The following is a 14,510-nucleotide window of genomic DNA, read 5'->3' as shown; positions in this document are numbered from 1 at the left end:
CTGTGTATATCCATTGTTACAAACTGAATGAATAAAATTAATTATATTGAATTACACATCCAATTTTGATTATACTTTTTAATTATGATTTAATTTTATCAATAAGTAATATCTTATAATTTTGATTTATATTTCCTTAAACTTATTATTTATTATTTTTATAATTCAATTAGGTAACTTGATACCATTAATTGTTTCATGTATGAATAACATTAATCGAATTAAATTTAATCGATATTTTTTTTAAATTTTTGTGCTAGCATAAAATTAGAATTTTATGTTAAAATACTAAATATTTTGTGTATTAATATTTCATTATTATATCAAAACTTAATAAATTAGAATTTTAATAAATAAAATTGGATAAATATTGAATTATTATATATGTCTTATTTAGTTTTAAACTTTTAATAAAAAATATTTACATCAAATTATTAAAATAAAAAACAAATAGCTAAACAATAAGGTCCGTATCGCATGCATTTTTTTAATCCTACAGTATCACATTATATGCGATCCACTCCAACAGATATAAATTTGTTTCTTGTCAGTTAAGTCCTTCAACTTTCACTTATTCCCCCTTAACAGGTTTGTAGTTTTCCATTTTACGCATTGCACGCGTTAAAGATTTCGGTCCGTACCCGTCCTCTTTCTTCTGTTTTTCGTTTTTTTTGGATATTTTTTTGGTCCTTTCAAGTCATATTAATTCAGAAACTCAGAATGTTGCATTTTTCCCGTGCAATAATCTCTGAAGTTCGGCCCCCGCTTCTTGAGGTCGAACCTCATATCAAGAATGCCGGCGAAATGTTGAGGAGCTAGGCCTCTACGTCGTTGAAAAGGATCAAATTTCGGTCCCCAAACCTTGTTTCATTGCGACATTGCCAGATTTGAAGAACAAGGTTTGATTTTTTCTTTGCTTCTTTCTTTGGGAAAAACATTAGGGTTTTATTGATCTCAGTTGGTAGGGTCGTAAAGGTGCGAATTTAAAGGCTTGGGTGACTCTAGATTTTGCCTCTTGTTTTGATGGTTCTTTTGAATGCTTAAAGAAATTAGTGGATTTTGAGTTTGATGAAGTTATTTTGTGGTTTTGCTTGTTGAGTATTGTAAGATGAAGAGGGTAAAAAGTGAAATCCCACTGCCAGGAGGTTCAAGTTGTCTCATTTGTTGTTAGGTTTAGGAGGGTTATACTTAATCTTGATAGCTTTTAAGCTACCATATTTCTTGGAGATAGCAGCAGCTTTGAGTGGAGATGATAATTATGATGGATTGGATGGGAAGGTTGTCGGGGATGTTAATGATGCAGGTTTGGGTAAACCCTTGGTTAATGCTGTGTATAAAGATATGTTTCACCGTAAATTAGAGGATAAGCTAATCCAGGATGCGCCTACGAGGCCAACTGAGGAACCATTGGAGGAAGGAAGAGGTGGAGTAAAGCCCATTAAGCCACTTCAGAAGCCATACAGTCGGATAACAGGTGAGATTTTGCGGCGAATGAATAAAACTAGTGAATTGTCGGTGCTTGAGAGAATGGCAGAAGAGGCTTGGACTTTGGGATTGAAAGCGTGGGAAGAAGTGGATGCCTTTGTTGGAAAGGAGATTGAACAGAATTCTTTGTTTGATGGGAAGCCCGAGTTGTGTCCTTCATGGTTATCTGTAAATGGAGAAGATTTGGCGAGTGGAGACAGGCTAATGTTCCTTCCATGCAGTCTTAAAGCGGGATCTTCAATTACAATTGTTGGTACTCCTCGTTATGCTCATCAGGAGTACGTACCCCAGCTTGTAAAATTGAGGAATGGCAATGGCCTAGTGATGGTTTCACAGTTTATGGTTGAATTGCAAGGGTTGCAGTCTGTGGATGGGGAAGCTCCATCGAAGATTTTACATTTGAATCCTCGACTGAAAGGAGATTGGAGTCACAAGCCTGTCATTGAGCACAACACATGCTACAGAATGCAATGGGGTACAGCTCAAAGATGTGATGGTTTGCCATCCAAGGATGATGAAGACATGCTCGGTAAGCATCACCAGTGTTCAGTTTTTGTCTCGTTTTCTTATTTCTTTTTCTAAAACTGATATTAAGTTTTCATTTATTTGGAGGGATAAAAGAATTAAGAAGTTCATTACTGTTTGAGCATAAGCCATGCTGTGCCAATTTTCTGCTTGAGGATAAACAAATTTGTGACTACATGGTCAAGAAACAAAACCTTCACCCAAATTTATGAATCATGTTTGTCTGCATAATGGATTTAATTTCCATAATATATCAGTATGATAACCTGCGATTATTTAGAAAAAAAACTTATGATTTTTACTTAAATGCTTTAACGGTAGTCCTAGAAAGTGCTTACTAGTAGTAGAGGAAGACATGTAAGCTGGTAATCTATACGGAAGTTGTTTCCGGTTGCAAAATCTTTGTAGTGCTTGTGTTCGAATGTGATTGCATGCTAGAATAGGAGGAAGGGCATGTTACATGTTTGGTATTTTGCATGTGGATGAGGGAGCTTTCATGTAGTAGTTCTGTGACTTTTTTCAGTTTGTCTTCTATTTTTGTATGTGTATGCGTTTTGAAAAATTCAAAGGACGTTTATCAAGTACCTATAATTTTGGCAGTTGATGGACAGCGAAGATGTGAAAAATGGATCCGGAATGATGTTGCAGACTTGAAAGAGTCCAAGACAACTTCTTGGTTCAGACGGTTCATTGGACGGGAACAGAAACCTGAAGTTACCTGGCCATTTCCTTTTGTGGAGGGCAGACTGTTTATCCTGACTCTTCGTGCTGGCGTTGACGGATATCATATCAATGTTGGGGGTCGACATGTGACTTCATTTGCATATCGTACGGTATGTTGATTATTTTTTAGTTAAAAGGGGATGTTTGTGCTTTCCAACATCTATATCAATGCATCTTTCATGGTTCATAGCCTTGGAAATCTCACATTAAGATCACTTAAAACTATATTTTCAGGGGTTTTCACTTGAAGATGCAACAGGGCTGGCCATAAAAGGAGACGTGGATGTTCATTCAGTTTATGCAACCTCTCTTCCCACCTCTCACCCAAGTTTCTCCCCCCAAAGAGTTTTGGAAATGTCACCAAAATGGAAAGCTTCTCCCTTGCCTAGTAGATCTATTAAACTTTTTATTGGGATTCTTTCTTCTACCAATCACTTTGCGGAACGCATGGCGGTTAGAAAAACTTGGATGCAATCTTCGGACATCAAGTCTTTAAATGTAGTAGTCCGGTTCTTTGTTGCACTGGTAAGGTCATTGAGCTCTCTATAGATTTTAAGATCTTGTTAAATACATAACTGTTATGAATCCTCATTTCAGTTTGTTTCTCAAATATCTATGTGAGGTTATGGAAAAAAATGTGTTGAAATGTCTGTTGCCCTGGCCAGTGTGGCTTTCGCCTATTCTATACTAGTTCTTAAGAAGCTGTCCTTTGCAGGACATTCTTTTCTAGCCATTAATGTGTACGTTGTTTGTATTTCTTCTTTTTGTCTCTACTTAATGATCTAATGACTTGCAGAATCCAAGGAAGGAGGTTAATGCAGTGCTGAAGAAGGAAGCAGCCTATTTTGGTGATATTGTAATTTTTCCATTTATGGACCGCTATGAGCTCGTGGTTCTTAAAACTATTGCAATTTGTGAATTTGGGGTGAGTTCATGGTGTATCTTCTGTTTCCTTTCTCTGAAATCCCTACTGTTCTTATTTTCTGCAATTTATTATTATGGATTTATGTGCTTTTGTGGACCATGGATATCATTTTTATGGATTTACGTGTTTCTCTGGGTTGAATTTCTTTTAAAGGTGATTCTAAATATCCAGAATATGTCAATGCAGGTGCAAAATGTGTCAGCTGCTTACATCATGAAATGTGACGATGACACATTTGTTAGAGTCGATACTGTCTTGAAACAAATCGATGGCATCTCTCCTAAAAAGTCACTTTATATGGGCAATCTCAACCTTCTCCACCGTCCTTTAAGAAATGGAAAGTGGGCTGTTACTTATGAGGTATGCATATATACATATATACGGGTTTTTGGTCTTTTCTTTTTTGTGATTTACCAGTGTGTTTTCTTCATTTTATAAGGGCCAAATTTACTTCATTTTATTTTGGACTTCTCAGTTACGAAACGAAAAGTTGTATCTGAATTCTGAAACTGTTATTTTTGTCGTGCAATCATAAGAAGCTTCCAAATGATATTGCTTGCTGTGATTTCTCATAAACGTGATATAACGTCTATAATCCTAAAATGTCTTTCACTATCGACTTTGTTGTTTTCGAAGCATTCTTAGGAGTTAATTGCTTCAAGAGTTGAACTAAATACTGAGCATTCCTTAAGAATTATTTTCTGATGTAACAGGAGTGGCCAGAAGAAGTTTATCCTCCCTATGCCAATGGACCTGGATATGTTATTTCCAGTGATATTGCCAAGTTTATTGTCTCACAACATGCCGATCGAAAATTAAGGGTTTGTTACAAAATTGTATATTATTTTAGTCCCCTCCTTTTTTCTTTCTACATGGTCTCTCATGGCTGTAAAGATACATCTGTTGTCTTCCCATCTACCACTTCAGATTGATCAACTCCGTTGTTTTATTTAACTGCAGCTTTTCAAGATGGAGGATGTGAGTATGGGAATGTGGGTCGAACAATTTAACCAGACCATGGCCGTCCAGTATTCCCACAGCTGGAAGTTCTGTCAATATGGATGCTTAGTAGACTACTATACCGCACATTACCAATCCCCAAGGCAGATGATTTGTCTTTGGGACAAGCTTTCGAGAGGTAAGGCACACTGCTGCAACTTCAGATGACAACGGGCAATTCTTGTTGTTCGTTAGAATGATTTTATGTATGCGGCCTTCCTCCGCCCTGTATTTTCACCACTTTCTACCCATTTTTGTGCAATTAAGCGAGCTCAAGGGGGTTCAAGTGTTGAGCAACGAACCTTCTGGTGCAAGATACGGCATGTTCTGTGATAACTTCTGATAAGTAGGTTATTAGCTCGAATTGTATACGTATTATGAATGTCTTTCAAATACTTGATAGCAAAGCCATTTGACTTTAAGTTATTGCTTTCAAAAAACTGTTTGATTATATTTTGATGAGAAAATTATATCATCTTAGTGTGCCCATGCAGCTTATTAATACTAATTCACCAATGACTAATTCAACAATTCATAGGACGCCAATGTGTAATGTTGAATTCAACAATTGATTTTAGTTAAAACCAAGTAACGAAATTATATTTGCTCAAAGAATCTTATCAGCGGAGAAAAAAGAAAAATAAATCACTCAGTTTATCTAAAATGGAGGCTGGTTTTGAGTGGATTCAATGCCAAGTGGAGAAGGAATGTTCTCTGCTTGTCTCCCTGGTTTAACCCATCTACCATATTGGTTCAGCACAAGTCCCTTGAATGTCCTTTCATACCAACACTCTGGGATCTTCAACTCCTTTATCAACATATCAGTTGACTTGTTCACCAAGGCAACGTCCCTTCTCGCATTCCAACTGAACTTGGATGTCTTGCTAACGTATCCATCCAACAGATGAAGGTATATCTCTTAAGTTATGACACCCCGTGTAATCGGGATCACGCATTAAATAGGGTGAATGGTGCATGTCGAGCTTCAACTGCATGCCGACATGCCTGTATATTCGTTTCAATCTCCCTGTGATAGCTGTGAACTTGTGTTGAGTATAACCACAGGGTAATTTCGGGACTATATCTTGCTTGATGACAACCCTCAGCGTCTTGACTCCTAGTTCGTTGAGCTTCTCTTTGAAATGTATGTTCCCAACTCTCGGTGCGGCGAAGGAGATGACGCTGATGACGAGATCGGGGAAGTAAGTCGCGGCGTCACAGGCATTGAGGAGTGCTAATGCACCACCAAGGCTATGACCACAGATGGTTAAGCTTACTTCCTCACCTCGGTTTCGGAAGAATGCTACGAGCCTCCGGATTTCTTCCATGACTTGTTCTTTTGCACTCAACTTGTTGTACCTTGTGAACTCACCCTTGGAACAATAGACGCCAAGGAATCCACTTTGGACCTTGATATTGGTCTTGCCAAGACGCTGGAGGCTTGTTCTTAGGTCACTGTACCACTCGGTCGGAGCCACTGTCCCCGCCATGCCACGAGGATATCTCCCCTCCCGATTCTGTGGTTTCGGCATCACCGGTGACGGCAACATACCCTATCCAATTGGAATCCTTACTCCAAGTACAATATGGCCTCTCGAACCATTCGGGAACATCGACATGGGACATGGCATAAAGGTACTTGGTAACCTTGTAACCGTGCTTAGTAAGGCCTAGTTCTTCAAACGGATTATTCGGATTGTACCTACAGCTTCCGCAAAACTCCGATAATGGATCGAAGTAGGAAGCATCGTATGTGGCCTCGACGAATTCTCCGTACCTGACGATCTCTCGCCTCAGCCAAGGGTGCAGTGGCTCCATTAGCCCATCCCAGTCATGCAAACGATGAAGCTCACGCCATCGCGTGGATACATTCTCCACAGGTGACTTGGTGGGCGTCATAGCATCGCCTCGGTCGATGAAATCCGCCGCCGTGTACGGCAATCGAATGAGCTGCGCCAAAGGCATCGCGGGACGTACCGTCTTCTTCTTCTTTTTCATCAAGTGTCGAATCGGCCTAATGATCGCCAGATCATGATGTTTGAGTTTCAGAGTGGAGAGCTGGTCGAGATTGGAAAGGCGGTTCCTCAGACGGGATTTCATGGCATTTTTTATACGCCGCCATGTAACACTGAGCTTCAATCTCCACACCCTTTTGTTACTACTTTGCTTTTCTGGTTTATTCTTGGCCATGTTTCTCATTGGCAACAACTCCATTTTTCCATTGATCAAAGGAAAAAAGCTTGTAATATATACGATATATATTATGTGCTGTAAACTGAAAACTGGGTTTTCTTTTTCATGCAAATGCCATGGAAGGGTTTATATATAAAATTGTGATTCAGAGTAGGCGTTCTGGCAAGGAGCTTCTGAGTTATGAGCTGCCATCCCACATCTCGATGGAGACTGACAAGTTAATTGGGGACTGAAATAAACAAATAGAAATATGACGAGTTGTTAAAGTGAATCTGGTTAATGGTTAACCATATACGTGCTATTGGGGGCTATTACTCGGATAAGAATATAAAAGATAAGGTCAAATTATATAGAAGGTCCTTGTATTATGTATTTTTAATGAATTTTGTTTATGTACAATCAGTGAGATGACAATTATCCTCGAAAGATGGCTTGATTAATTAATATTATCTTTTACCATCAAGGCTAAACTCGATTTCTCTAAAAAAAAAGAATATTATATTTTACCACAAAGACTATATGATTAATTAATTTCTTTTATATTTGTTTTTTTATAAATCCTTTTATGTTTATTTAAAATAATTTCATTCCAAAACGTTTAATAGTCAATTATATAATAAAGTATATAATATTGACTTATATAATATCGTCTACACTTGAATCCATGCATGAATTAGGTATTTAGAAAATTATATAAAATTATATTTTAAATTTCCACAAATATGATCGTATTCAAAGATGGAATGTTAGCTGTTTTGTCTGGACTCCAATTATAATAAATGACTGTCCCTTTTTCCCATATGTATGGGGTAAGGTGGAGGTAAGATAGTAGGTTACCCCCAACACCAGATTGAGAGCAGCTTCCGTAAGAGACCTCCGAATTATGAAATGCCCTCCGAGGGACTCGATCCCACGACCTCAAGGTTAAGAACCTTGTGCTTAATACTTGGGACTAAAAAATATTTTATTTTATAAAAAAACTCATCAGACATTCAAGTCACTCTCATTTTTAAGATATGTTTTTTTAAACTTTTTTTTTCTCATTTCTTAGCTCTACCATCCTACATCATCGTATAATTCTTTGTTGATAAAATAAATTATTTGAATTTATTATAACTTTTTTGATATAAAAATATTATTTAATTATATTATATCTAAAATTATTTTTAAATACCTTATATTCGAGCACGACATTAAAAGAAATATTTAAACGTTCGTTGTCAATTATTAAAAAATATTTCAAACATATATAACAATAAATCACCCGTACTAAAAAATCTTATCAAATTTCGAAAACCTAACTGTGGTTAGAGACATGCTAACCGATGCTCAAAACACATTCATAACTACCTTCATTATTTAATTAATAAAAGAATAGAAAACACAAAATATATTATAAATGTGATGCATTGGACATATCTTTGAAATATTGAGCTAATATCACGCGTTGAATGTCAAAACTCCCAAGTCCTTCCTCCTACCTATTTTCATTAATAAATATAATATCCAAATATTAAATACGTATATTTTTTTAATAATAAGATTGAGGTTTTTAGAATTTTAAAATTTTAAATTCAATCAAATTATAAATTATTTTTTTCTTAAGAAAATTATTATGATTTATATATTATCATTTGAAATATTTTTAAATTATAAATATAAATGATATTTTAATTTGAATTTAACAGATTTTGACATGATCTGACTTAATAAGATCAATTTTTTTAAACAAATCTAGTTCGAATCAAGTCAAGTGTTATAAAAGGGTGATATCAGGTTGGGTTTTAATTTAGGATAAAAAATATCTTGTCTATCCCGAAATAATAATATCTATATATATTTAAAGATAATTATAATACATTTCTTTCTATATATTTTTGTATATGTGCATATCAAATCAAAAAGTGTACTTTATAAATTGAATCGGATTGATAAAAGATTCGATCCGACTCTCGACGTGTACTCCCCAGTTATAACTTGGGTTGTACTTAAAATATTATATATTTAGGGAAGTTAGGGCAGATAGAAAACTTGTGGTGATCGTCAAAAGGAACTTGTCAAGTTTTGATCGATCTAAATGGTACGGAGGTCGCTCTTAGCATTGTCTGCGCAAACGTGTGAAAGTCCGATGAATTTGTATATATTTTGCAATGGTCAAAACCAACGCGTAATGAGAACTCAAAAAAGCTTTCAACTTCACCATATATATATATAGTTTCCTGCACTTCAAAGTTTTAATAGCAATCGAACACCCCCAACATTTCCTGCTATAATCTGCAACTCTTAAGATTTCCTGTTCCTTAAAAAATGGCCCTTTCAACGATGATCCATACCCATCTTTCCACCACCCTCTACGGAGGCGCTGTTAACCGGATTCCAGCCATTTCCGCCCATCAACAAGTCGATGTCGATACGAAGCTGAATCGGGGTGCTCGACGTTTGGCTGAATCACTGACAAGTCTTCTCCATCTAAACATCGAACCTCCGTCAAAGAAAAATCTTGTTTACACGAACAGGGATTTGTTTGATGAAGATAAACATAACACCCCAACAACGTCTCCCAAGGAGATGATCGCCAACAAATGGCGGCAGCTTCACGGTTCTATGGATTGGGGGAGCCTTTTAGACCCACTCCACCCTTGGCTGCGGCGTGAAATCGTCAAGTACGGCGAGTTTGCTCAAGCGACATACGATGCCTTTGACTTCGATTCTTTCTCCGAGTACTGCGGGAGTTGCAGGTATAATCGTAACAAGCTGTTTGAGAAACTGGGGCTGTGCAAAAATGGTTACAAGGTGACGAAATACATCTACGCCATGTCCTCCATCGAGATGCCGCAGTGGCTCGAGAGGTCGCGGTTGATGGACACGTGGAGCAAAGATTCCAACTGGATGGGTTACGTTGCGGTTAGCGACGATGAGGAGACGCAGAGGATCGGGCGGAGGGATATTGTGGTGGCATGGCGGGGGACGGTGGCACCATCTGAGTGGTATGAGGATTTCCAAAGGAACCTTGAACCGATTGGAATCGGCGATGCTAAGGTTGAGCATGGATTTCTTAGCATTTACACTTCCAAGAACGAATCCACCAGGTACAATAAGTCGAGTGCTTCGGAGCAAGTGATGAAAAAGTGATGAAGTTGGTTCAATTCTATAGAGGACAAGGAGAAGAAGTGAGTTTAACGGTAACCGGGCACAGCTTAGGCGGTGCATTGGCGCTACTCAGTGCATATGAAGCCGCTGTCAATCTCCCCGGCATTCCGGTAAGCGTGATCTCCTTCGGTGCGCCCCAAGTCGGCAACAGCGCCTTCCGAGACGAGCTCGATGATTTAGGAGTCAAAACTTTAAGAGTGGTGGTTAAGCAAGATTTGGTCCCTAGAATGCCAGGGATTGTTTTCAATGAGAGTTTGCAGAGGTTTGATGATATAACAGGAACACTAGAATGGGTTTATACACATGTTGGTGCCGAATTGAGGCTCGATGTTAGTTCGTCGCCTTACCTTAAGCGCGGTTTCAATCCGATGGGATTTCATAGCCTCGAGACGTACCTTAATCTTGTTGATGGGTTCCACAGTGCAGAGTCTGCATTTCGATCCGATGCTCGTAGGGATGTTATCTTGGTGAACAAGGCATGTGATATGTTGGTGGATGAACCAAGGATCCCTCAATGTTGGTACCAATTGACTCACAAAGGATTGGTTTGTAATGAACACGGCAGATGGGTTAAACCGAGACGAGAACCCGAAGACATTCCCTCACCGATCGGAGATCAAGCACACGAACATAGTCTTAGAATTCAGATGCAGGAAAATCATCAAATGTTGAATGCAAGCTGTCAAACTTGACTGTATATTGATCAAGAAATGCAAAGCATTTTTCAAGGCAAAGTTGACTTCTTAATCAATCCAATCCAAATATATATAGACAGCAATTTACTTCTGTGAATACATATATGTATACATTTGGTGTGATTCACTTACAGGCAAGTATTCGATCAAATCGGCAAGACAGTCTTCATGCCCTTGTGCATTGTTCGAATCACGGTTGTAACCTGCTCAATCTGATCTTCACTAGAACATGCAGAGAGAAGTACCTTGGCAGTTCCTCCATCTGGATAACAGCCGGCGTCGATCATTTCCTCGAAAATCTCTAAGCATCTTGTATATAGTTTCTTTCTAGAGTAGGCTCCGAGCCGTGAAGTCCAGGTTACCACATCAGGTGTCAAATTCTTCTCAGGAAGCGATTCGAACAATTCTTCCATTCGGTCGAAAAAGCCAGCCCGTCCGTAAACATTGATCAAAATGTTGTATGTGCTAATATCAGCTTCATAAGGCCCCTTTTCCATTGCAGTCAAAACTTTCTCCATATTTTCAAATTGACCCAACTTGCCATACAAGTTCAACATACTGTTAAGGACAAAGGTATCCGGTTGAAGTCCGGACTCCTGTATTTGGTTCACAATATCCTCACACTTGGCTACATTGCCGACTCTGGAGTAGGCAGAGAGAAGTAGCATGTGAGATTTCATCGTCGGCGTTATTCCTAGCTTCTTCATCTCTTCGAATACCGATTCAGCGTCTGAAAATATACAGGATCGGTATATGGTGAGATATCTGCAGTATGTCAAGACTAGAAATATATCATATGGTAACTAATACGAGTCCGATAATATCTCAAAAATCATGCAAGTGATGATGAAATGCATGCAGTCCGGCGTAATTCCTGAGTAACACCATGTTTTCGATTTTCAATAAAGATATTTACCCTCATAAAGGCCAGCTCTACCATATGCATCAACCATGATATTAAAGGATGCTCTGTCTGGTTCACACCCCATGTGCTGCATGAGTGAAAAAACTTCTGCCGCTCCGTACGGATAACCTGCACGACTGTTGGGGATGAACGTTACTCGGAGTCAAAGAACTCAACTTCAGCTAGTGCAGGGTATAGGGAAGTAACAGAATGATAAGGGATTTGAACCTGTAAGCTTCCATGAGTGCATTGTAAGAATACACATCAGGCTCGTGCCCAGCTTCTTGAAGCTGTTCGAAAATCTCTTCGGCCTTCTCACAGAGTCCCTCCCTGGCGAAAGCATTCACCAGAGCCGTGTATGTGCAGATGTTCGGTTTACACTTTTGACTTCTCATTTCATCAAATAATTTCAAGGCCATATAAGATTTACTTGCCTGCACAGCAACTTAGAATGTATGAACCTCTGAATTACGTTCGCCGATCATCGGGATAGTTTTAGTTTACCTTCCCATATAAGTTGATCATCAGCGTGTAAGTTTCGGTATTCGGTTGACATCCTTCTCTCTTCATCCTCTGAAAGACTTCTATAGCCTTTTGGGAGTTTCCTCCCTTCATCAACCCATCAATATAAGTATTGTAAACAATTGCACCTGAAGATAAGATCATTTATGTAAATCCAAAGCAAAAAATGTAATAGACTAACACCATTCAACATCAAAGATCACACATTGATATAGAGAGGCAGACATACTTGGGGAGAGACCATCCTTTCTCATCTCGGCAAAGACAGCTTCGGCTTTCTGTTTCAGCCCGGCTTTGCAGTAGGCCTTGACAAGAAGGGCATAAGTATCTTCCGTCGGTATACATCGAGCTTCGAGAAGTTCCAAGTACGTAGATTCGACCTTTTTGTGCAAAGATTTCTGCCCATAAGCTTCTAGCAGCAGATTGAAGCACATAACATCCAGCTGAAAGGAGCTCCTTTGCAATATCCATTCACAAAGCTATAGAAATAATAACAAATCAACAAGAATAAGAAGAAAGTAGTACTAATGGTTAATGGTAGATTGTTCTAACCAGCACAATTGGATCCCATTTTTTGTTTAAACGGAGTTGAACAGCTACATTGATAAGATCATCCCAATTAGCATGAGTGGGAGGAAGATTATCGAGTGAACCCCGAATCCTATCGGCATCGAACTCCTCCTGGAGAAAATCCAGAATCTGCTGAGCAATGGGGCTCAAAACAGGGAAAACTCCATCCACAAAACCAGAACCATATTTCCATCCCTGACCTCTTAAAGAACCACCTACACGGATAAGATTGAATTCTTGGAGACTATTCAAAACGAATAGATTCAAGTATTCAACTATAAAGCACTTGCAGAAAGCATTACATCGTTTCCTGGATAGTTTTTTGTGATTAAAGGTCCTCAATTTGCCTCGTTTGTCAATGTAAACACCATCACGTTTCCATTTCTGGATAGAAACATCACTTGAAGAACTCTTTGCTGCTATCCATCTGGGCCTATAGCTTCTTGGTTGAATGTAAACATGGTTGAGCGTGTTTCCAGCAACCAGCCTGAGAAAGGTCATTGTTTGTTTATTACGTTTAATGTAATAATGGTGACTGAAAATGGAAACCCAGTTCGGAAAAGAAAGCAAAGGCCACATAAACCAGCAAAAACAAGAGAGAAATTAAGAAACAGACATCAGAAAACTGCCCCCAGAGAGTCGGAAATGGATATAACAATGGAGTTGAAGAAGATTGAAAATGGAAACGCCAGATATATAGAAAAGCTAAGAATTGAACTTAACATGATGAATCCGAAGAGGACAAGCTTGCAGTTGAATGCTTGAGATTTGAGAATTTCCTTGGAAAAGATAACGTGGCCGAGAGAACGACAATAATAATGCGGACAACGGGTTTTAGAAATATCTTGTAATATGACACTAAAGATTTTGTCGTCATCTTTATTTTATTTAAATTCAGATTATTTTCATGTTAATTTAAATTGGTTTTGATGGAATAAATTTAAATTGTTAACTTTTATTATTGATTTGAATTTAAATATATTTTTTCTTGAATTAATTAATGATATCAGATCTATTTATTTACTAGTCTAGATTAGGTATTGCAGAGGCAAGAGCGACCCTCTCAATTCCGTTTGTTTCATTCACAAACGCAAAGTTTGAACCATTGACATTGCTTAAAGAATATATTATCTCATCCCATTAGACTAACTGGTTGTTAATATCTCCAATATACTTTAAACTTATATAAAGAGTGTAATAAATTTAGCCTAAACTAGAAGTCTCGAACCACGTAAATAGGGACAGACGCAAGAATTTATGTTATATTATAAATTTAGAAAATACAAAATTATAAAATGTTAAGGGTGAAAAATTAAACAATCAATAAAAAATACAAAAAGAAAATACGTAAAATATAAGAAATTTTAAAATTTCTAAATGGTATGACCGCACCCCCAACACACCTCTCGGTCCATCCTTACACATAAAAATGATCATTTTGATTAATTATATTTTAGATATTATAAAATAATCACAAAATTTAATATACTATTACAAAAGTAATTATTAAACTTAATAATTTTTTTATTATTCATAACAAAAAAATATCATATAACATTTTAATAAGTTTTATAATTATTTCATAACATATAAAAATTTGATAATAAAAAAATCATTTTAGCATAATTCAATGACTTCTTATATACTTTATCCAATAATTTATTAAATTACTCATTTCATTCATTATTTTTGTCATACTACCTAACAACACCCTCAAAATGAGGGAAAGGATCGAGTGAATTAGAAGTTAAATTTACTGAAAGTGATTGTATAAAGTAAATAAACTAAACCCGAAGTTCATAACTCAATTCGATTTCAG

The 14,510-nt window shown here is 37.4% G+C and overlaps 2 protein-coding genes and 2 pseudogenes across 5 annotated transcripts; 2 read left to right on the top strand and 2 right to left on the bottom strand.

Annotated features, from left to right (window-relative positions):
* Positions 1–654: 654 nt before the first annotated feature.
* On the top strand, positions 655–5,085 carry LOC120210334 (hydroxyproline O-galactosyltransferase GALT2-like). Its single transcript, XM_039209095.1, is given in 8 exon segments — positions 655–1,130; positions 1,133–2,014; positions 2,611–2,843; positions 2,968–3,258; positions 3,530–3,658; positions 3,845–4,018; positions 4,372–4,479; positions 4,619–5,085. Coding segments are annotated over 8 exon segments (2,046 nt in total). The 5' UTR covers positions 655–1,108; the 3' UTR covers positions 4,826–5,085.
* A 154-nt stretch (positions 5,086–5,239) lies between these two features.
* Positions 5,240–6,941, bottom strand: LOC120210338 (annotated as a pseudogene).
* Positions 6,942–9,057: 2,116 nt separating this feature from the next.
* On the top strand, positions 9,058–10,751 carry LOC120210339 (annotated as a pseudogene).
* Positions 10,752–10,759: 8 nt separating this feature from the next.
* LOC120210335 (pentatricopeptide repeat-containing protein At2g35130-like) lies at positions 10,760–13,598 on the bottom strand. Of its 4 annotated transcripts, none has more exons than XM_039209100.1 (8): positions 13,415–13,571; positions 12,994–13,178; positions 12,674–12,906; positions 12,351–12,600; positions 12,104–12,249; positions 11,828–12,033; positions 11,612–11,736; positions 10,760–11,425 (listed from the first exon to the last, which is right to left on the bottom strand). In XM_039209100.1, coding segments are annotated over exons 1-8 (1,731 nt in total). In that variant the 5' UTR covers positions 13,417–13,571; the 3' UTR covers positions 10,760–10,841. The 4 variants fall into 4 exon arrangements, with proteins under 4 accessions (XP_039065031.1, XP_039065029.1, XP_039065030.1 ...); XM_039209098.1 differs by having other exon boundaries at positions 10,761–11,425; positions 13,418–13,598; XM_039209099.1 differs by lacking the exon at positions 13,415–13,571 and adding an exon at positions 13,308–13,315 and having other exon boundaries at positions 10,761–11,425.
* Positions 13,599–14,510: the final 912 nt, after the last annotated feature.

Source organism: Hibiscus syriacus, unplaced genomic scaffold (assembly GCF_006381635.1).
Source record: "Hibiscus syriacus cultivar Baekdansim isolate YM2019G1 unplaced genomic scaffold, ASM638163v2 tig00109923_pilon, whole genome shotgun sequence".
In the NCBI taxonomy this organism is placed as follows: Eukaryota; Viridiplantae; Streptophyta; class Magnoliopsida; order Malvales; family Malvaceae; genus Hibiscus; species Hibiscus syriacus.
This window is presented reverse-complemented; position numbering and strand designations above follow the sequence as displayed.

Coding starts and splice junctions, on each gene's coding strand:
- LOC120210335 (XM_039209096.1), bottom strand. CDS start 13,270: ATGTGGCCTTTGCTTTCTTTTCCGAACTGGGTTTCCATTTTCAGTCAC. Junction 12,250..12,350: donor AAAGGATGGTCTCTCCCCAA/GTATGTCTGCCT, acceptor TCTTATCTTCAG/GTGCAATTGTTTACAATACT. Junction 11,737..11,827: donor GCACTCATGGAAGCTTACAG/GTTCAAATCCCT, acceptor CATCCCCAACAG/TCGTGCAGGTTATCCGTACG.